The sequence below is a fragment of the Poecilia mexicana genome, unplaced genomic scaffold (genome assembly GCF_051168715.1).
Source record: "Poecilia mexicana isolate PSO_F unplaced genomic scaffold, ASM5116871v1 scaffold_12, whole genome shotgun sequence".
Classification (NCBI taxonomy): Eukaryota; Metazoa; Chordata; class Actinopteri; order Cyprinodontiformes; family Poeciliidae; genus Poecilia; species Poecilia mexicana.
The window spans coordinates 25650133-25673639 of record NW_028263381.1 but is presented as its reverse complement, the minus strand read 5'-3'; the positions used below and the strand labels follow the sequence as shown (position 1 = coordinate 25673639).

The 23507-nt window shown below is 39.0% G+C and overlaps 5 protein-coding genes across 5 annotated transcripts; all 5 read left to right on the top strand.

Annotated features, from left to right (window-relative positions):
* Positions 1–744: 744 nt before the first annotated feature.
* On the top strand, positions 745–1750 carry brcc3 (BRCA1/BRCA2-containing complex, subunit 3). The gene has a single exon (XM_014973539.2). The coding sequence runs from the start codon at positions 828–830 to the stop codon at positions 1608–1610; it is 783 nt and encodes a 260-aa protein (XP_014829025.2). The 5' UTR covers positions 745–827; the 3' UTR covers positions 1611–1750.
* Positions 1751–3568: 1818 nt separating this feature from the next.
* On the top strand, positions 3569–5459 carry LOC106907712 (E3 ubiquitin/ISG15 ligase TRIM25-like). Its single transcript, XM_088010659.1, has 2 exons — positions 3569–3576; positions 3808–5459. Exons 1-2 carry the CDS (start codon positions 3569–3571, stop codon positions 5075–5077), a joined length of 1278 nt encoding a protein of 425 aa, XP_087866785.1. The 3' UTR covers positions 5078–5459.
* A 1633-nt stretch (positions 5460–7092) lies between these two features.
* LOC148156282 (stonustoxin subunit alpha-like) lies at positions 7093–7530 on the top strand. The gene has a single exon (XM_088010658.1). It carries the CDS (start codon positions 7093–7095, stop codon positions 7528–7530), a length of 438 nt encoding a protein of 145 aa, XP_087866784.1.
* Positions 7531–11191: 3661 nt separating this feature from the next.
* LOC148156281 (uncharacterized) lies at positions 11192–15245 on the top strand. The gene is made up of 5 exons (XM_088011194.1): positions 11192–11333; positions 12496–12569; positions 13500–13534; positions 13617–14182; positions 14280–15245. The coding sequence occupies exons 2-5, from the start codon at positions 12553–12555 to the stop codon at positions 14367–14369; spliced, it is 708 nt and encodes a 235-aa protein (XP_087867320.1). The 5' UTR covers positions 11192–11333; positions 12496–12552; the 3' UTR covers positions 14370–15245.
* A 3288-nt stretch (positions 15246–18533) lies between these two features.
* Positions 18534–22604, top strand: LOC148156280 (uncharacterized). The gene is made up of 5 exons (XM_088011192.1): positions 18534–19911; positions 20065–20084; positions 20168–20288; positions 20380–20556; positions 21198–22604. The coding sequence occupies exons 1-5, from the start codon at positions 19909–19911 to the stop codon at positions 21855–21857; spliced, it is 981 nt and encodes a 326-aa protein (XP_087867318.1). The 5' UTR covers positions 18534–19908; the 3' UTR covers positions 21858–22604.
* The last annotated feature ends 903 nt before the right edge of the window (positions 22605–23507 follow it).

Sequence of the window (23507 nt, the reverse complement as noted above, 5' to 3'; positions counted from 1 at the left end):
TTTAGAAGATAGTCACCCATAAAACACTGAATTTCTTTCATGGGCATCAGAATAAGGATCTGAATGCATGCCACACTTTTCAGATTTAATTTTAATTTATTTAATGATCAGGTTGCCTAAGTCATGAAAGTTTAAAATAAATATGTCAGTAGTTTTAACCTGATAATATGCAGATGTGAGTCGTAACTAGAGTGATGAATTACAATAAATAATTCATGAAATAAGTTAAGTTAAATTTGTTATTAATTTATTAGAACTGGACTACAGAATAATTTATTAATTATAAATTTGGAATTATAATTATAATAATTATACATATACTGATTCAATATTGGACATTTTAAATGTTCAATTATACAAAAAAATTCAATAAAAAGTTCTGTTTGGGTTTTTTTTTTAATTAATTTCAGTTATGTTATTTATATAGCCGATGAATGTGGAGATTTTTCATGCTCCATTATATAAAAGCTTAAAATAAAAAGTTCAACTTAGTTTGTTTTCAAAATTCTAAGTATATTATTTATATATTCAATGAATATGTGGAATGTTCAATTATATAAAACGTTTTTTAAATTATTTCTGTATTTATTTTCAGTTTTAATAAATTAATGACACATAACTATTATTATTATTATTATTATTTGACATCTCTGCTGACAATATAACAAACTTTAATGAAGTCACTGCAGAACCATTCCGCACCGGACGGGGGCGCTACAGCACAGCAAGGTAAAACGAAGTAGAGGAACCCGGAAGTGAGAGTGCGTCTTGGTGTTATTTTGTTTTCCTCTCTTCCCGCTGTCAGAAACTTGTGTTTTCTGGTTAAAATGGCCGTCAGCGCGGTCCACCTGGAGTCTGACGCCTTCCTGGTGTGCATGAACCACGCGCTGAGCACCGAGAAGGAGGAGGTGATGGGTTTATGTATCGGGGAGGTGGAGGCGTCCCGGATCGTCCACATCCACTCGGTGATCATCCTCCGCCGCTCCGACAAGCGGAAGGACCGGGTGGAGATCTCCCCGGAGCAGCTGTCCGCTGCCTCCACCGAGGCGGAGCGGCTGGCGGACTCCACCGGCAGACCGATGCGGGTGGTGGGCTGGTACCACTCCCACCCGCACATCACGGTGTGGCCGTCCCACGTCGACGTGCGGACCCAGGCGATGTACCAGATGCTGGACCAGTGCTTCGTGGGGCTCATCTTCTCCTGCTTCATCGAGGACAAGAACACCCGAACGGGCCGCGTCCTCTACACCTGCTTCCAGTCCGCGCAGGCGCAGAAGGGCTCCGAGTACGAGCGAGTGGAGATTCCCGTGCACGTGGTTCCGCGCGAGGCGATCGGGAAGGCGTGCCTGGAGTCCGCCGTGGAGCTGCCGCGGATCCTGTGCCAGGAGGAGCAGGACACGTACCGCCGGATCCACGGGCTGTCCCACCTGGACCCGGTCACCAAGATCCACAACGGCTCGGTGTTCACCAAGAACCTGTGCAGCCAGATGTCCGCCGTCAGCGGGCCGCTGCTGCAGTGGCTGGAGGACCGGCTGCAGCAGAACCGCCAGAGCATCGCGGAGCTCCAGCGGGAGAAGGAGCGGCTGCAGCGGGAGCTGGGTGCGCTGTGAGCCGGCGGGACGGCTGTCCGATAATGGGCGCATTGTCCTGCGCTGGTGTCTGCCCCTTTTCAGGCAGAACTCCAAACTTGTTCTGTTGCTATTACCGAAAAACATGTATTGTTATGTAAATAAAAAGATTTATGGTTAAACTGGTTTGTGCAAAAGTCTTTGGTCACCCCAGAGGTAACGGTCATGTTTTGGGACTGGAAGAAAAACATAAAAAAATAATCTCGTTTTTTTGCATTTCTGCAAAAAACGAGGTAATTTCGAGAATAATTTCAGAAAAAACAGAAATTTCAAAGTTTTAAAAGTCTAACAACTTCCAGAAAAACCTCAGAAAATTTCTAGAAAAAACGAAACTTTCTGAGCTCCAAATGTCGAAAATTTGCAAGACAATATTTAGGTTAATTTAAGAAATTTTCTAAGAAATTTTTTTAAAGTTTTGGAGCTCCAAATGTGCTAAGACCAAACTAATCTAAAAATGTATTTTTAGATTAATCTCAGAAATTTTCTGGAGAAAAAAAAAAAATTCTGAGCTCAGAAAAATATTTTGTAAATTAAAAAATATATATTTTTCTGTTTAATCTAAAATTTTCTAGAGTTTCAAAAAATTGAACATTTTCTACTTTTGAAATTTAGAATTCTAACTTAAATACCACAATTCTTTGTTTAAAAATATCTGAATTTAATGTCAGAATTCATTTTTTGTAATATTTTAATTTCATATTTCTGACTTTTTTCTCAGAATTTAAAATCTCAGAAATTATTTCTCAGAATTACAACCCCCCCAACCCCCCTCGAATTATGACTTTTTTCACATTTTCATGTTATATTTGTGTGTAGAATTTTGCAGAATAATAATACAAGTTGAAATAAAGCTGTAAAATAGCAAAATGTGGAAAAAGTAAAGCAATATAAATACTTTCCAGATGCTTTGTATTTAAAAGGACTGACTGAAAATATAACAAATATTGCAAATTTGGTCCTAATCGAAGCAGGTCTACAGGTGGGAAAACACAGCAAGACTAAAATAAAAGTTTGGAGAAAACTTAATGAAGAGAAATGTGGTTAATAGACATAGTTTGATCTCATCTTTTCTGTTAAATATTAAGACTTAAATTACAGAGTTTATCATGTTAGTCAGAACTTATGAACCACTCAGGTTATTGAAAAAAATATTTTAGAAATTTCCTGCATTAGCAAAGTTGGATTCTTTACATAACCAGACAACTTGTCATATGCATTTAAACAAAGAAAGAATAGAATCAAGCTAAACCAGTCTGATGGCTGAGTGGTGAAGAAAGATCATCATCCTCATTCCTGTGGAGGTTTGGACAGAACCGGCTCCATCAGGTCAGTAAAAACAGAATCACATGAGCTGCGTTTCCATTAAAAATGTGGACAAAACTTTGTCTTTATTTTGATAATAGAATGAAAACTTAATTTCACAATTCAGTTGTTTCCATTGGAAACATTTAAAAGTAACTTAAGTTAAAATCACATGTGATTAAGTTTGTTCACATGATAAGTCATTAAAAACAAGCCACACCATCATCCTCCTGCCACTTCCTGTCGTCTTCATATCTTGCTCCAGTGGCAAGTTTTACAAAATCAACTAATTTCAATACAGCCAATCACATCCACCTCATTCCAAGGCCAAAATGTTTTATCAAAAATGTTTCCTTTGAGCAAATTTAGTTTTGACATGTCAAATTTTTCAATTACAGCCAATGGAAATGGAGGAGATGTTTAGTTTTTGACATTTTTCACTGCAAACTTTTAAATAATGGAGATAGTACATTAATGCTACTGTCATTCTGTCATCTTACAAATATGCAGGAACTAAAGACTCACTTCTTCATTCGAACCACTCCTCTGCCAGGAAGCAGGAGGAATTTTAAAAATGCAGCTCTTCTTCTCCCTGTCTGACTGAACAACATTCAGTCTGACACTGTGACGGAGGTGAAATGGCTCTGTCAGGCACTAGAAGAACAAGTCAGCGTCGGGCCCGGGGGCGGGGCCAATTGCCGGGACCCTAACGAATTACCGGGCCCCTAACATATCACGGTGGGGGGTGGGGGGGGTGAAACTGAAACTGTTGACTTTAACATTAAATACACCTTCCTGAACAGGTGAGGGCGCACTTTCTTCCTCTATAATCAGACATTTAAGCGACTTTCCATTCCTCCCTCCCTGGCACCTCCAGACCCGGGCCTCCATCCAGCCCGGTTCGGGGGGCAGCCGTCCCCCCAGACCCCCCTGTAGCTCCACCCCTGCTGTCAGGATTTACGTTTAACAGGGAGAAACTCTCCTGTTCGATCTGTTTGGATCCCCTGAAGAACCCGGTGACGATCCCCTGCGGTCACAGCTACTGCATTGAGTGCATAAAGAACCACTGGGACAGGGAGGAGAGGAAAACCTACAGCTGTCCTCAGTGCAGACAGACCTTCACGCCGAGGCCTGTCCTGGTGAGGAACACCGTGTTGGCAGAGTTAATGGATGACATGAAGAAAATTGGACTCCAAGCCACTCCAGCGGATCACTGCTATGCTGGACCTGAAGATGTGGCATGTGATTTCTGCACCGACAGGAAGCTGAAAGCCTTCCGGTCCTGTCTGCAGTGTTTGGTCTCTTACTGCGAGCAGCACCTGAAGCCTCATTGGGACTTTCCTGCTTTGAAGAAGCACAAACTCATCAACCCGTCGAAGAAGCTCCAGGAGAACATCTGCTCCAAACACGGAGAGCTGAAAGCCATTTTCTGTCGCACTGACCAGCAGTGTATCTGCTATCTGTGCTCCCTTGACGATCACAAAGACCATTCCACCATCTCTGCTGCAGCAGAAAGGACAGAAAGACAAAAACAACTCACGCCAAGTCGGCAAAAAATGAAGCAGCAACTACAGAATTGTGAAAAAGACATTAAGCTTCTCCAGGAGGAGTTGGTAGCGATTAGCCGATCTGCTCGTAAAGCCTTGACAGACTCGGAGAAAACCTTCACTGAACTGATTCGTCTGATTGAAAGTAGAAAGTCTTTAAACAAGCAGCAAATAGAGAATCAGCAGAAGACAGAGGAGAATCGGGTCAAGAAACTCCTGGAAAAGCTGGACAAGGAGATCACCGAGCTGAGAGGAAAAGACGCTGAACTGGAGCGGCTCTCTCAAACTGAGGACCACATCGAGTTCCTGCACATGTTCCCGTCACTTTCCGGTCCAGGAGAACGAGCAGAGACATCTCTCCCAAAGCAGCGTACGCGGCGCTACTTCCAGGACGTTACAGAGACGATTTCAGAGGTGGGAAATAAACTGCAGAGCTTTCTCAGTCAAGACTGGCCCAGAGTTTCAAGGGCAGTGGCTAATCCGGACGTTTTACTGCCACTGGAGGAGCTGACAGCCAGAGCAGAGTTCCTAAAGTTCTCCCAACCAATCACTCTGGATCCAAACACTGTGAACATGCAGCTGGTTTTCAGTGTTGTATAAAGTACTGAAATCTCAGAGTCAAGTAAAAGTATAGGTACCTCTCCAAAATATGACTTTGGTAAAAGTCCAAGTCACTGACTGAAATGTTACTTGAGTTAAAGTCTTAAAGCAGGGGTGTCAAAGTCAAATGGACGGAGGGCCAAATAAAAAATTTAGCTACAAGCCGAGGGCCGGACTGATCGAATGTTCATTGAAATTTTTTTAAATGACTCATATAGTCTAGTGAACCTAATTGAACCTACTGAAACAAACAAATATATTCCAATATGATCAGATAAATAAAGCAATATTTTCTTATGGCTCTGTCAGTAATCTTTAATTTTCAACAGACACAACTGAAATATTTTTAAAATATAATTGGATTGAAATACAATAAAATAAAGTGCAAAAATCTATTAATCCACATATGTCAGAGTCAAGGCATTTAGATGTGTCGCCGGCGACACATCTAAATTTGCAGTACCGTAATTCCGCCACACGTAGCGCTAAGTGGAAAAATTCCAACGGTTTCTGAAAGGGGAGACATTGCACTTTCCAGCAAGTATCGGGTTAATACGGTAACTTCGCAGCTGCAGCTGCAGAGAATGTAATTAATCCGGGGGGCACTCGTTTAATAGACGGTATATTTCGGCAATAACTTGGTGGATATTGAAAGTTCCGGTTGTTATGGATACATGGGTAAGTACATCATCTCACAGAACATTTAAAGAACTACTTACAGTTCAAATAAGGAAGATATTTTTTTTCAGACGGGGTGCCGGCTTGCTGCGGTCTGCGGGCCGGTTCTAATAATAAATCAAGATCATCCCAGGGGCCGCAAAAAACCTTCTCGCGGGCCGGATGTGGCCCGCGGGCCTTGACTCTGACATATGTGTCTTAAAGTATCTGAAACGTCTTGTACTTAAGTATGTAAATTACTGCAAAAATGGATGTACTCAAGTAATGTAATGAAAAGTATAAGTAAAAGTAAAACAAGGCAAATGCGGTTTGAATGACATTTTTTATATTTTGGTGATATTGTCAAATACACTTAAAATAATGTACCGTATTTTCCGCACTATAAGGCGCACCTTCAATGAATGGCCTATTTTAAAACTTTTTTCATACATAAAACAGACACATTAGTTTGGGTTACCCAACTCTATTATTACACATCCACATTTGTTAAGAAATGGTCCCTGAGTACTTTATATAGTAGGCTGCCCCAGTCATTGTTTCACTCACGGTATTGGTGTTGTGATATTGTGCCCAACTGCATTCTGGGTAACACAGACCAACCGACACGCTGTCGCCACAGTCTCTGTCTCTCTTCCCCCGCCCCCAAACTTTATTAACAAACCAGCGTTCTGACAACTATCCCAGCATGCATCGCGCACTTCTTCTACGGGGGGAAAATGAAGTCGGCGGCTGCTTACCGCAGTTGCTAGACCTGTTGTGGCTCAATATTGGTCCATATATAAGGCGCACTGTCAGCTTTTGAGGAAATTGAAGGTTTTTAGGTGCGCCTTATAGTGCGGAAAATACGGTACACAACCAAGTGCAGGAAAAATTAAACTTGCTAATAGATATACCTGCAGGCATCATTTAGTTAAGAAAATTAGGTGCTTTACCTATACCACAAGGTTAACTTAACCTGCTTTACAACTGAACCAGCTTCTGACATGAACCACATATGCATATGTGATTCACGCCGTATGGGGTTCCGTTTGTGTCCGACTTTGTTGCAGTCAATCAGTAGGTCGGGTCAAAACACTAGCATTTCACTCTCTCGCTTCTTTGTAATGAGTAACTAAACCACACATTGAAAATGTATCGGAGTAAAAGTATGCAATTAAGTTCGGAAATATAGTGAAGTAAAAGTGAAAATTATCAAAAATTTTCATACTCGAGGAAAGTATGAAGTACTCCAAAATATACTTAAGTAAAGTAGTGAAGTATTTTTACTTCGTTACTATACAACACTGCTGGTTTTATCTGAGAGGAATAGAAGAGCGACGTATAGAAGTATAAAGCAGATGTACCCGGCCCACAGTGAGCGGTTTCAGAACAGATCTCAGGTCCTGAGCAGAGAGACTCTGACTGGACGACATTACTGGGAGGTGGAGTGGAGCGGGATGGGGGCTTTTATTGGAGTCGCTTACAAAACCATCAGCAGAACGGGAGACGATAGCAAGTTTGGGAAAACTGACAAGTCCTGGGTGTTGCTGTGTTCAGAGTCTCTGCGTGAATTCAGACATAATAACAGCCTAACTCAGATTTTAGGTCCACAGTCCAAAAGAATAGGAGTGTACCTGGACCACAGAGCAGGACTCCTGTCCTTCTACAGCGTCTCTGAAGCCATGTCGCTTCTTCACAGAGTCCAGACCACGTTCACTCAGCCACTCTGTGCTGCATTCAGGGCCTATCACGGCTTGGCATCGCAGTCCACTGCTGTGTTTTGTGAGATCAAGTAGACAACCGCTTGTATAAAAGATGTGATTCAGTTCAGGTTTCCATTTAAAGTTCTCGTTGGTACGATCAGACTGGTAGTCCAGTATACTTGGTTCTGTTGTTACATTTTCAGCTGCCGCAGTTCTCTTTCACACTGCATTTTGTCACACCAACCAAATCCTCTGAAAACCTGTTCCCCTCCTCACCTGTGGGGGCGCTGAACCAAGAAACACTGAAGGAAACGACACGGAAACCTCTGAAGACACCAAGCACAACTTCCTTCTTTGTAAAATTATAAAATTATATTATTACTTGAGTTAAAGTCTTAAAGTATCTGAAATTATATTTCTCTTTTGTCATTGGCAAAACAACACAAGCCATTTCTCCTGCTAGCGCGAGGCTAGCAGGTTTGTTTTGGATGTTTTTACCCAGAATGCCCTGCGCTGTAGTTCACTTCCTACAGTAGTTCAAATGCTACAGGTCTGGCATTTGAACTGCACCAGAGTTCACTTCAACAGAACCCAGATTGAGGTTTTCAGATGGACCAGAGTCCAGTTTTTGGTCCGAATCAGAATTCGGTTAAACATTCACAACTCCCCAAACGAACCGGACTTTCCTGGCAAATGGACTGGAGTTGGATGTTTGGTCGGCTCGTCTGCGATCGTAAGTGCCAGTTTTGCTATCCGTGGCTGAGATCATGGTTGGTTTTTGGGTGCTACACCTATTGTGCGTTTCTGCAGTGTTGCTCGGCTGGCGTTGCCGGTGTTACGTCAATCCGTGTTTCCCCATCAGATACTGTTCCCCCTGCGTCTTCTTGCCGCTCCGCCCCGCAATATGTTTCGGCAAAGTTGTAACTTTCTTCATGTTTTTGCGGGAAACTAATAATAATAACTATAACAACAACGATAATAACAATAACAACAACAACAACAATAATAATAGTAATAATAATAATAAACAATAGTGATGATAAATACACATATGTCACATATATATTATAATTATTACAAATGTATATATATGTTTAGTTATATATACATATATATTTATGAAATAAAAACAGGGCAATGTATTTTAATGCTCAATATACTCATCAGATACCGTTTCCCTTGTTTTACAGTGGGGAAACGGTATCTGATGGGCAAAATATGGCCATCAGATAGCATCTTCCATTGGAAGAGATGAAGGCTACGGATGTTAAGACTCGGAAGCTACTAATCCCATCTCAGTCCAGAAATGTGCAGTTCTAGGCACAGCCAAGATACTGCGCAGAACCCTCAAGCTCCCAGGCCTCTGGTAGAGGACCCGAGCTCAGAGGATGAAAGAGAGGGGAATTTTTTTATATATATGCTATATATATATATAGTTGTCGTCCTCCAGTTCCAAACGGCCTTCGATGGGGCCAGAGGAGTAACGCCCCGCCCACACAGCAACAGGTTTTGAGAGCAGCCCAAACAAAAAAGGGCAAGACAGCAGAGCGTCCAAAGCGCTGCAGCTCCAAACACAATCAGGTGCCTGAAACAAAAAACCCATTAACGGTGGATCCAGATAAAATAAATCAAAAACTAAATAGCAGGTAGCTTACCCAGGGGTGGAGACACAGCCTAACCCGGGAGGAAGCGGGTCAGCAGGTGAGGACCAGATGGAAGCCGCACGCCACAGCAACCCCCAGCTGCAGCCGCAGCTGCAGCAACCCCCAGCTGCAGCTAATTTCTTTTTGCATTGCATGTTTCGTTTTATTTCTTGTAAATAATCAAACTTGTCTGTCCTTACCTTATGTGTTCCTTTTTGTTCCAGGGACCGAGTAGTAGGCCTGAAGCCTCGTTTTTAAAGAGAAATGTTTTAAGGAAATTGTCTAAAAAAATATTGTGCACTGCTCAGTCTGTGTTTGGGTGCATCTTGTGACTTTTAAAAAGATCTCCACCTGCTGGTCACATACTCTTAAAGGGCCAGTTGTGCCACAATGTATTGATAAAACGTACTAAACTGCTAACATATCAATAAATAACATTGAAAATCTCTTTACACTGGTCAGTCCATCCAGGATTTTGTGAATGTCTGTGTTTTTTGCAATCAAAATCACAGATTTTGTGATGCTAATTTGGAAATATTTGTAAGGAATTTTTAGGATATTTGTGCTAACTTTTAATACTCGTCATATCTGCAATGGACTATAACTTGTCATCAAGTAAGGCTGAGACAGCAGTCACTTGAACTCAATGTTTTAAACCAATTTTAAGAAAAATCTGTCCTTAAAAATAAGGAAAAAATGTAGGGATCTGTTTTTTGTGTGAATTTTGCAGATTTGTAAAAAATTGGAGGGACTAACTGATGAAATTTGGAGTCTAAAGGACCACATGAAAACCAATGGTGGGCCAGATTTGGGCCCCGGGCCTTGACTTTGATACATGCTTTAAGACAACGCCTTAAAAACACGTCTAGTCAGAAATGTTCTTGGAAAAATGCCTGTACATTTATCAGTTAAAACATTCTATAAAACCTGCTGGGTAACATTTGTGCTATGTATACTTCAGTCCTTGTAGGTGAATCATAACCCTGAGAAAGAACAGCTTTAAACACTGAGAAAAGACAATGGAGCTCCAACTTTAACAAAGTAGTTTATTTCAAGTAATCTAGTTAAGTTTGTCGAAATTACATTATTTACATTTGTTTAACATGACAACTTAATAAACTTAATATATTTACTTGAATAAACTTAAAAGTGATTACTTGTGACGAATTAACTGGATTTTTTTAAAAATTGGTTCACATTTTCTTTTTTCAATGTAGAAACTTCAGCATATTGTCTATTAAGTAGTTCTTTGTGGATGTAACTTTCCAACCTTAGTTTGACTGTTTTTGGTCAACTTATGTGCCTAAACATTTGGTTACTGTTCACCAGAGGTGGACAAAAATTGTACCCCGGTAAGAACAGTAGTACTTCAACATGTTTTTACTCAAGTAAAAGTAAAAAGTACCTGACTAAGAAATTATTCAAGGAAGAGTAAAGTATTTGGCAAAAAGTGTACTCAAGTACTGAGTAACTGATTAAGTTATCAATTATTTAATATCTAAAAAAAAACCCTACACAATTAGATGAACCAAAATATAAAGTTAAGTTGAAATTTTGGTATTTTAAAGGCACAATGAGAATTTTGTTCACATACATACATACATACATACATCATTCATCCGTTTTCTAACACTCTTAACCCTATGGGTCGTGAGGTGTGCTGGTGCCTATCTCCAGCGGTCAATGGGCAAGAGGTGGGGCACACCCTGGACAATATTCCGTAAGTCCCTGAAGGCAGCATCAGGAAAACAATGAGCATCATTTTCAGCAACATGATGATTAGTTTGGTGTTACATTGATAAAGAAACTATTCAAATTCATTTTTTCATTTTGTTGAAATCCAAACAAGACATTTTCCCAATACATCTGAAAGCCTGCTGATATTTTTGAGACAACAAAGCTACAAAAATGTTGCTAAAATACTTTAGAATGAGGACACAACCAGAACAAATGAGTGACCGACTCTGGGCAAATGTCACAGAAGGAACAGTTTACAGCAATGGGTGTTAATGTTAAGTTTTTTTGTTGTTGTTAATGTTAAGTATGACTAAAAACTACAAAAGGCCACCTGTGATGACGTCATAAAATGAGCGTCAGGGATGTACTGCACGTGACTGATTGACGCCCATCAGAAAGTTTCTGTTGATCCAGTTTGTCGAGATTGACTAAAGTAAACAAGTATGTCATAGACTGCTTCAAACTGCCTCTTGCTGTCTTTTGAGTAAGACGACGATTGAAACTCAATCTGTCAAGGTAAGAGATAACAACTATTTGGTAAAGATATGTAGACCGTCTTATTTTAAACTCATTTGTAATTATTACAATTCCGCGTTGTGTCCAAAACTATTAAATTACATTTCGAAATGCTCACTAAAATCTAATCAAGGAAATAATTTTTTTAAAGTAAAAATGCCCAAATTTGATCAGATTTGAGGTATATTCAACAAAATATACCTCAGAACAAAAGTGAAAGCATTGTAAGGCTTCCACCTCCAGGAAGCAAAATCAAACATCGCATTTTAATTAGGTCTTCGTTCGATGCGTTTGTTTCTAAGCAGGGTTTTTTTCCTCATAAAGAATATTTCCTTAAAAAATAAATCTGATGGGGCAACGTGGATCGACATAATACCTGCCGCGTGAGGGAGTCTGTCCGGTGTTATCGATCAACTGATCACTAAATCAACTGGTGGTGGCAGCTGGAAAAGACTGGTGTTTCTGTGGGCGTGGCTTTTTAGGACCCCTTTACCGAACCAGGAAGTAAACAATGTGATAAGCTTAAAGAACTACAAATCTTTGCAAAAATACTATCCGATTCCGTAAAGCAACCACTAAGATCTCGGGAATAACTAATTAGAAAGACTTTATTGGTCTAATATGGTATGTTGCCTTTTTTTTAAGTTCATCTGCAAAACCATCAAAACATGTAAATTACGCAGAACTTGTCCTGACTTATGTGTTGCTTCTGAGGTTAAGGAAGATCGAAATAGATCTCGATATGGCATGACCAGATCTCAAAGCAAAGATTAATCCCTGAAAGCCGACATAAATGTTAAAAATAAAATGTTTAAAAAGATCGACTGGCTGTGTAGTTTTTCACATATTCTTTATATTGTGATAGAACAAGTGCTGCGAATTAGCTCTCGGTATGAGCACTTTGCAAACATGGGACTGATGTTTATTCAGTTTGTCTGTGTCGATATGTGTCTGTCCCTATCAAATAAAATTAATTAAATACAGATAACACATTAGATCTGAAGTTGGAATTTAGCATTGTTAAAAATATGGTATTAAAGCAAAAGTCCCTTGAATCTTTTTGTAGTTAATACATATTAGCACCCAGATCCTATTGTTATAAAATCATATTACAAAGTCTAAGACTAATATAGACTTTTTTTTCCCAAATAATCTTTTTCAGTATCAAGCTGAAGAATATTTATTTGTGCCTGCGCTGTTTAAATTGACCAAGAGCAGAATGGAGGTGTGTCCACCGTAAGTACCAACTTTCTTATTGTGTATGTATAATCAACGGTAAATTGGTTTTATGTGATTTTGTAAGACAGAATTTTGGGTTATCATATAAGCCATATGATCAAAATACAAGAAATAAAGCAGGAGTATTTCATGCTGTGATGAATCTACATAGTTTTACTTTCTAGTATTAATGATAAAAATGTTTAACTTTTTCATAATATTCGACTTTGGAATATCAGTATGCTCATTCAAACCTCAATCCTCAGGGCAAATCAAAGTGCCCAGCTAACCTAACATACACATTTGGAAGTTGGGGAAAAAGTTGGAGTACCAAGGAAGAACCCATGCATTCACTGGGAGAGCATGAAAACTCTACGTCCTGCATGGAAGAATGTAGTACTTCCTTACTTTCATTTTCCATTAAATAGCAATGACACATAATAAACTTGCTTATTAAGGCAGCTGTTAAATAATCACCTGGGTTAGTAAATTATGGAAGTTGTTGTAGGAATAGCGATCCAGTCATTTAAAATAGATTGTGATCATGTAAGGATTCTTTTTCCACTGAGGCAGATGGGAAAAGAGAAAATGGAATAAAACTAATAACTCCAGATTGCATATATGTGTTGATAAATAGGTTTGAATAAATACAGCAAACCTAAAATGGTTAAAAAAAGAGAAGCTGAAGGGACACACATTGATATTGACAATAAGGAGAAAGTCTCACCTATGGATAAACTCATTGCTGTTGAGCTCAGAGCGTTTGTGGTGCAATGCAACACTTCCAAGTTAATTATCCAACTTCAAAGCAGAACAGACCAGAATTAGTTTTGCACGATCTAGGTTGAGAGGAAAATGGTGGAATATATAATGCGGACACAAAAAGGAGCCTAAATTAGGTTAGTTATTGGCTGTGTTATTAGTAATGTGTTGTTTTGTATCTTTCAGATCAACTTATACCCAAGACTCCAGCAGAAAAAGAGGTAGGATACATATATTTCTACTGCATTTTGAAATGGAAAGTTTTTTTCTTCACAAATTCCTGATGTCTGTGATGTTCTTCAGTTCGACAGAATATGAAACTGGATTCAGACTCTCCGAATCCAAAGGCAGTGGCGTTGAGGTCATATTCAACGTTGAGGTTATATTCAACGTTGAGGTCATATTCAACGTTGAGGTCATATTCAACGTTGAGGTCATATTCAACGTTGAGGTCATATTCAACGTTGAGGTCATATTCAACGTTGAGGTTATATTCAGGGGATTTCAGGGGATTATTTTGCACCTCTTTTAAAAGAGGTGCAAAATACCATCTACCTAATCCAGCTGGGGCCATACTAACCAAAGGACCAGTGGAGGACACAGAGTACAAGGACAACCCTGAAGAAGTGGAAGGATGGGGAAAGTTTTATCTTCCTGAAACGGTGAAGATGAAGGTTATTGGTTATGTGCAAGGAACGCCATACTGTTGTGACCAGCTTGTCTTGATGACCTGTGAGGACCAGAAGGTGTACGGATATGATGGAGACGAGCTGCATTTGGTGGCTAAATCCATGCAACAGTTGCTTAAAAAGGGAATAACCTATCCTGCATTCAAGAGTTATTACTATGGAGAGGCCTTCAAACACATGGTGAGTGATTGAATGTGTTAACATTTATCTTGGAAGCCCAGTCTGGGTGCCCTAACAATACGCTTTATACTAACAATATGCTACATTTTATGCCTAGACCGAAGAGGCCTGGGAGAAGGTGAAGCAGGGTCCTGTGGGGAAGAGGTTGGATGAAGAGCATTGTAAACTGGTGGCTTCTTGCAAATAAGCTCTCATGAAGATCTTCAGAACTGGGATATTTCTTTTCAGAAATATATATATATAAAGCTGTATTTCCTCCTTCAGCCCACTGGCTGCAATGTCGACACCTTGAGATGACATGAGACCTAAATCCTGAACATCATGGCATGGAGTGCATCCCAGTTTTCCACGTCTGGCATATAACCATTCATTTTATCTTTTAAACTGGTTCTATTGATCCTGTGGCTGCTGTCAGTACAACTGCCTCTTGTTTTATTTTTGTTGTTTTTGTTGAAGGTGGCAGTAGTTAGATTTTATTGGGTTTAGAAATATTGGGGTCAACTGTTCGGTAATTTATTGGTTTTATATTGGGTGTACATTGGAATGTGGAGGGGGAACTTTTGTTCCGCGCGTCATGTGTTGCCCAGGGGGGGCATTGACTGGCGCACTTGGAACCGCGTGGGTCATGCGGGCTGGAGAGGCTGTAGAAGATTAAACTTTATTCCTATGGAGTTGATGCTGCTAATGAGGTACAGTTTTGTTTGTTTGTATCTTTTGTGTGTGGTGTGTCATTTGTTGCGTTAGGTAAATTGTATTATTATCAACTATGTGTTATACTGTTTTATATGTTCTTAGTAGAAGATTCACAACTTGTCCTGTTTGATCCTGGGTTAGGAACTAGATAAGCTAGTGGGAGATAGATTGTGTTGTTAGTTAGCGATAATCTTGGCGCTGTGACTGTGATGAAGTGTTATTTCCCCCTCCCTTTAGAGTTACAGCGCTCTCTGTGATCAGGGATCCTGAAGACAATAAAAAGAGAGGGGCAGGCAAATGTGCTTTCAGAGCGGTAGGAGATTGTAACTGAAAGCACATCTCTGTCTGTTCTCCTTGCGAGTATTAAGAATCTAACTTTCTCTTGTCTTTCCTGTGTGATGTGCTGTGTTTAATAGGTGTCAACTCTGACAGTTGTTAACTGATTTAAGTTTGTGTTACCTTTTTTTTTGTGTGTGTAGTTCTGACGGCATTTTTTGAGGACCTTAAAGAACGTGTCTGCTATAAGTGGCTGTAGAAAATCAAGAACTGCGTTAAGTTTGATTTAACTCGAGAGGAGTAACAGATCCAGTGTCCAGACAGAGGGATAATCAGCAGCCCAGCATCATGACCTGTTTGTTCTGAAGATCCTGCAGCTTCATCTTCCTAACATGGCTCCTCCTCATCCTGACTCTCACCCTGACAGGAGGAACCACAGAGCTCTGTTAGGTTAAAGCTCATCTTCTGAAGTTGGGATGTTTTTCCTCCATCAGGATCCAGAGGAATCACCTCAAACCAGATGATGGGCTGGATTTTATTTCACTGTCATTTGGGAATGTTAGAGCCTCATTTCAACAGTGGAGCTATAAAGGTTGAAAAAGTTTATTATTTTAGAGAAAGTCTCATCAACATCAATATTTACACTAAATAAAAGGCAGAAAAATAGTTTGATACAGGAAAAGCCTCTCAGACTCTGAGCCCGACAGCATAGAAGCCATTTGTATGTTAATGAAACATATTTACCGTGTTTGTTGTAAATGACATATACTCACAAAGAACGAGGTAATTAGTCCAAGTTTGTTGTTTATTGAACGTTCAGAAACTACAGCAGCTGTGAAGAGCCACAGCAAAGGTAAACAAAGGTAAAACAACCTGAACAGGTGATCAACTCTAAACCACTCGCACCTTTTTACTCTCCGTCTCTCTCTGTCGTTTAAGAAGCCGTTCCCATGGCAACCTCCTGCACTCCACAAGCCGACCAGAGATTATGTTAAAAACATTCAGTCCGTTATATCAGGTTTTCAGGCTTGATATTTATTTTGTGATCATTAATAAGCCTCCATGAACACAGCGGTGGTTGATTAGTTAATTTTAAACTCCTGCTCTGCTAGGAGATTTTTTGTTGTTGTTCTTTAATAAAGTTAAACGTTTTAAGCAAGTCCGAGGAGGACGTGCTGGTTTCAGCCTCCTGGCGGCGTTCAGTTTGTCTCCTAATGCCGAGATCAACTCAAAACCTTCTGCGATCCACATATTGCTCTAGCAAAGCACGAACAGTTCAGAAACAATATGAAATGGGAAAAAAATTATTTATTAACTGATTAAGTCGTGTTTTAGATGGTTCTTGAAAAACTAATCACTCACGGCTGATTAGTGGGTGAACTCACAGCTGCACAGTGAACCCGTTGATTCTTTACAGCAGACAGCCGCTCAGTCTCTTGAGGGTACTGCGTACCCCCGCTAAATCTTTTGGGGGTACGCAGTACCCTGCCGTACCTCCTTACTTTCACTCCTGGCTATAATAGATACATTTCGAAGGCCATATCTCACACCAATCAAACCTCTTGGGAGATTATGAGGAATAGAAGTACATCATACTAAAGAAAACAAAATTGTACGACAATAGCCAACAACAGTGGATCGATTAAATGCATACACGGCAAGTACAAAATAGGGTATCATTTTCATAAAATAAGAATGATCTGCCAACAGAACAAGAAAATTAATCTTGTCAAAATTTTCCTAAACAAGAAAAAGTATCTAACTAAGATGAACGATAGTGTTCTAATTCAGCTATTAATGGATATTGTGCAGATTTTAGCATAGGCCTTCTTCCAGTCTTGTTCACTTGAATTCACTGAGTTGGAGATTGGCACATTATACAAGGCTGAAATAATGCCCTTTCTTGATTCTTTCCTTATTAAGTTTTCAAATAATGTAAGGGGAGGCTTGTTAAGATTACTTTAATTTGCTTTGACAAAGTTTCCTGAAGCTGAACAAATTTAAAGTAATGCTTTTTATCAAGCTTGGTTTGTAGCTGTCCAAAAGACAAAAATCTATCAGAGTTTGATGGGTAAAGGTCACCAATACATTTTAAGTTTAGCAACGCCCCGAACTTGAAAGTTGAATCTGCCCTTCCTGGAATAAACTGCTGATTACCCCATATTGAACTAATTTGTGACAAACTGACTTCACCAATTAAAAGCAGAACTGACACTCTACCCAGGGGACCTAAAATGTTACATTTATAGAAGGGTAATTGTTTTTTTTTTTTTTCTCTTTCACTTCATTAAATCTTACAATGAATACAGGCCTATCTATATAAATCTATATATATATCTATAGAAATGTTTTGCTTTTTTAAAGTCTTATTTGTATGTTCGTCTGTTTTGTCCAAAACACCCTGATTTAATGAAGAAGAAAATTGTATTTCTTGATTTTGTAGTTTTAATGGGAAAAGGTGAAGAAGCAAAAACGTACAAAAACACAGAAATTACAAGGAGCTAAAAAACAGCCAGCACAGTAAAACATGAACTAGAAAATTCTTGCAGAAATTTTAAGGGGCCTGCCAAAGTGTGCCCATTACCTTAGTCCCAGCTTTTTAGATTTATCCTGATAAATACATCCATGCTGGTCTATCATAGGTATATACATAAAGAGAGTAAACATTAAAATGTAATGGCTAAATCCCAGGTCAGTGAAATTCTGTCCGAGACCGACGACTATAAGCTTCGCACATTTTGTTCTCACTCATGGTTCCAAATAAAAAAAAAACGTGATGAAAGTTGGTAATTCTTTATTTCTAAAAATAAATTCATTTTTCATACTAAGGATTTTAATTTACACTCAAAAATTCAGAGAAGTAATAATTTTATGTAAGCAAAGCATGAAAAGTCACAGGAAATATGTATTCTTCCCACAATGCATTGTGAGATCTGATTCAGCGCTGTGACTACTCCCTGCCTCTGTCTAGGACCCGTTGCTATGGTAATTAATGATCTGCACCTGGGCTGGCTCTCTCCCTGGTTTCTATACTTATGAGACACCCAGCGTCGGTCTCCAGGACCCTGACAAAAAACCATAAGCCCTAGGAAAATTTTGAAAACATTTTACGGGAGCAGACATGTGTATCTATGTCATGACCAACTTTGAGATCAATAGGCCTCTATTTGTGCCTGTGAGGGGGAGTTAAAGAGAGTTTTGGAGTCAGACCTCCACTGTCCTGTGTGTGTGTTTCAGAGAGAAATCTTAGTGATGCTGCGAGTTCCTCAGATTAAAGTTTTTTCGTTTTTCTCAATTTATGTCGTCATTTTTACACAGAATCCCACTAAAAGTAATAGCTCCAATGTCGGGATTGAGCCGCACGTTTTGATACCACTTTTGTGGGTGGGCACGTGTAGCTGAGTTAATGTTATTATTTTTATTTTTTTTGGATGAACCTTCTCAAAACACCCTTTTGATGAATTTACATGATTGTTGTCGCCTTTGCACTTATTTCTGTTTTATACTGTTTTATTTTTGGATCCCAATGCGGCCCAAATCCATCCCCATTATCTATGTATTTTTGTTTTTCCTTGGTTTTTGAATTGTATTTTATTTTGGTGGAGAAGCTTTTATTTTCTTGTTTCCTGTCTCCGTGTCACATCCTGTGTGTTCCCGCTGCCCTCCTCAGTTCGCGCCAAGCTGCGCTGGGGAGAGGTAAGCCACAGAGTTGTCTTCTGCTTGTACATTAAAATATTCAAAATGTAAAAAGAAAAAGTATGCTGTTCAACTCATAACTTGTAAATAGTTGGTTAACTTTTTGATGTTTAGCACAGCACTGTTCTGGGTATTTAATTCCCACGTTGGTGACATTTATCCAGTTTACTGTGCCAACATGGTTATTTTATTTTTGTTCTTTTGGTCGGTAAAGGTGTGAGTGGGAAAGCCAGAGCCAGGAGCTGCTGCTGAACTTGTTTTTTGTTTTAAACAGGAATAAATCATTGCAAATCCTGGTTTCTTGACGCGATTCATTCTACAACTGTTACACACGCAGCGGTACGAGCCGCATTAATGAACTATAATAATAATAAAGAGACATTCTCAAAACTGGTAGCACCAGTATGAAACAATGACAACTAGACAGATAAGACGTAAGACGGTAGCATAGACAAGGAAACAATGGACACAGTTGGGTTTTAATACGCAGGGAGACAATCAACAACCAGAACAACATGGAGACTCAACAGAACAAAGAATTAACAGGAAAAAAACAACAAATCCTCACACTAAGAAGAATATGAAGTTGTAATTTATACTGGTCCAGTGTGGATTAGAAAAACAAAAATCTGGAATAAACATGAGCACTACATTTTTATTAAGCATCACTACAGCTGCTAATAATGAAATCATTAGAAGCCCCAAATTAGCAACATTATTACTTACACTTCAAGATTTATGCAGTTTTATGAATTAGCTGGTGCTATACTATTCTTGAAATTGTCTATAGTAGAGAAGGTTTAACTGTGATTTTTACTTTCTGTACAGCTGCCACACCTTGCACAAATGTAATCAAAGGCACCCTGCTTTGTTTACTTGTCAACTGACAAGCCTGTGATAAAGCCTTCATACTTCTTCCTCTTTATAAATAGGATGGGTTGGGTTCACAGTAACAACTATTTACGTCATACTCAGGAGACCAGTTTGCTGAGTCGAACTTGTTTCCAACAAGGGAAAACAAATTATAGGTACATCTCAGTTTCATTTATCTGGAAGCTCTGATGGTAAGTGGCAACTTTGTATATGATTACCTTTACCAATAGCTTTAACTCTATTTTTAACATATCTTTATAAGTACTAATACATTTTTAATTGTAGTAGTCATAAAGAACAGGTGCACTTTATAAAGTATTAATTATACTGTTTCATATTTACAGGCCACTGCTGAGCAGAAAGCGTAAGTCAGTCAGTTTATAGAAATGTAAAAGATTATGTCAATTCCTGATTTTTCTTGTTTTTCTTGTTTTATTAAAAATTTAGAGAGGAATTTCTGGAGTTGAATCAAACTTTCAGAAACAATGCTTCCCTGCTAATTAAAAAAATGTTGAAAATGAAAGACCAGTCTTCAGAACCAGAGGTCGCTTCCAAATTAGTGGATGAGGTTTGTATGATTGCAATGTAATGCTTCACACTCTCACTCACTTATTGTTTGTCATGTATGCAGAAAATTTACCTTTTTTTCCACTCTCTAGATGATTCATAGCATCTTATTTTTGGGGAAGATTAAAAAAAACCCATTTTGTCCTGAAAAGATGTTCGATGGTGTTGATGATAATAACCACCATCTCAAGGAGAAGTATCCAAACCCTTTCAAATTTTATTCCTCTCAACTACCAAGAAGGAGTCCGTTTTCATGCATGCTGGATATGGTGAGACATATTTATTTGGCAAAGTCCTACATGTAGTGTCTTCAAAAACATATCACAGCCCTAAATATGTTTTTTTTTTTTTTTTTTTTTTTTACAAATAAATTATAACCAAACATCCATATGACAAAACATCCATCCATTTTCTATACACGTTTGTCCCTTAGTGGGGTTGGGAGGGTTGCTGGTGCCCATTTCCAGCACACTCACACATAGGGACAATTTGGAGAGGCCACATTTTTGGACTGTGGGAGTAAGCCAGAGTACCCAGAGAGAACCCACCATGCACAAGGAGAACATGCAAACTCCATGCAGAAAGAATTGAACCCTGAACCTTCTTGCTGCAAGGCAACAGCTCTACCAGCTGCGCCACTGTGCAGCCCGACAACAAAACATTTAGCATTAAAAACTTGTGACGTGGAACAAACATTACATGTTTTAGCATGCAAATGTAAGATTCATTATGTGGGAATGGAAAGAAAAGTAAATACCCCATGAACTCTAGGGGGAACAGTACAGGTCAGATGAGACCCAAAAGTTTTACAAATACATATTAAGTGTAAGCTCTAGACATAATCAAAAATGACCCTATTTGAGAAATATTTTCACTCCTTGCTTTCTCATTTATACTTGTTTTGTTACAGATTGTTCATCTGAAACAGCAAAATGATGAAAATGGAATAAAAGATGAACTGGTAGAAATTATCAGCAAGTTGAAGGATGAAAAAAGAAAGCATGATAAAGAGTTGTCCTCCACTGTTCTCTGTGTGTCTCATGTCAACAACACAGATTCAGTGAAATACTATGGAGTCTCCATGTCCACCAGCGGCAGTAATTCTGGCAGGATTATGATTGCTGCCTCATGCTTGAGCTCCTACTGGGATGAATATGTAGCTGGAGCAGTGATGACCTTCTATCCTGACAAGACGAAGAAGCCATACTTTGATGGAACCTTTAAGCTAACTAAAGGCGCCACATGCAAGGCATATAACATCAAAAATAGGTCTGAAATGGAGCCTTGCAAATCATGTTCAAATCTCTTTGGCTTGCAGGAACTTTGTCAGACAGGGTGGCCCTATGGAAACTGTGCTGAAGCTGAGAGTCTGAGCAAGTTGTTTAAAAATGATGACCAAGTTAAGCAGCAGTCCAGACCACAATCTGACACATTCACACCAGAGAACATAGAGAAGGTCAAAGATGAAACTCGGAAGAAGCTAAAAGAAATCCTGAACATGACTAAGTTTAAAAAGTGGAGTGGTAAATTCTACGATCCATCAGTGGAGTTGACTTGTAGAGAAGGTTGAGGCTTTAAAATCATCTTTAATCACAAGTTGGCTTCTTATATCCGTTTGTCAGGGTCCTGGGTTGTTGGGTTGGTAGGTTGGTTTGATTCTAGTTTTATTATTATTATGGTTATACTCTTATTTAATTTCATTTTTAGTGATTCTAGTTAGTTTTATTGCATCTGGTCCTTTTGTAGTTATTCTAGTTTGAGTACTGCGTGTCCCTCAGCATTATCAGTTCAGTCTTTTGTTTTATTTCTGTTTAATTGTTTTTATTGTTTCTTTTGATGCATATTTTCTCATTTTTAGTTTATCATGTTTCTTTGGTCTATTTATTGTAGACTAAAGAAGTTATTCTAATGTTAGAATATTTCCTGTTTCTCTGCATTGCTCCCTCCACTCACACCTGCAACCAGTTTGCTCATCAGTCCAGGCCTTTTGTTCAGCTCACAACTTCCCTGGTATTTAAGCTTCTCTTTCTCTGTCACTACTCGCCAGATATTTGTGTATCTGGCTCCCACTCAGTTTTGTAAGTTTGTTTTTCCATATTCTTTATTAAATCTTCTAATTCACTGACTGCCTCCTGCATTTTGGCCTTACAAGAAACATCTATACATCATGACACCGTTATGTGATTCTTCATTGATCAAATATGCTTTACTACTTCATCATAAGCATCCTTCTCACTGCCTTGAAAAAGCTGACTTTGCATGTCTTATCATCTGCTGCTGCTAATGTCCTAATAAATTTTGATGGTATTTACAAAAATTCTTCATGAGTTCAGTTTTTAATTACTAAAATATATTAATACCATTAATTAGCTGTAGAAATAAATTGGCAAATTATTCTATTCTTGAAAATCCTCCAAATAAAGTTTTAATTCCATCCATTTTCTTTACACCCGTGTCCCTCAGTGGGGTCAGGAGGAGCTGGTGCCTCTCCAGCTAACGTTCTGGGTGAGGGGCGGGGTCACCCTGGACAGGTTAACCTGACAGTCATGTTTTTGTACGGTGGGAGGAAACTGGAGTACCCGGAGAAAACCCACCAGGCACAGGGAGAACATGGAAACTCCATGCAGAAAGACCGGGAATTGAACCCAGAACCTTCTTGCTGCAAGGCAACAGCTCTACCAACTGCGCCACTGTGCAGCCCAAAATTTTAATTAAATCAAATTAATTACATTAAAACTTTACTAAGATAGTCCAAGTCATTAGTTACACAAATTAAAAACCTCACAACATGTAAAGCATGACAATAACACAAAAAATTTATGTTAAAAGTATAATAAACTGTGAGGGGTCAGAATTAATCAAGGACAAAAGGTGTTCAAAAATGAGAAAAAACTTCAATTTAAAAATAGCAAACAAAACATTTAAATTCAGTGCAAGATAAGTCAAGTGATAAACAACATTTGGGCCCCTACTCAGACAAGGTCAACTGAGGGAGTGTGATGGCCAAATCCATGGCCACACTCAGAAGTCGGTAACACTTTTATGCACAATTTATTTTTTCATTCAAACACAGCAACACTTTAGTTTCAGTAAAACATTTATTAGTTGATTTGGATGCATTTGTTCTTTATGATGGTGCAGACATTTAGTTAGCATGTGTATTTATGTCAACCTAAGTTTAATTTGTTTACTTGAGACTGACCTTTTTGTTTGTGTTTTG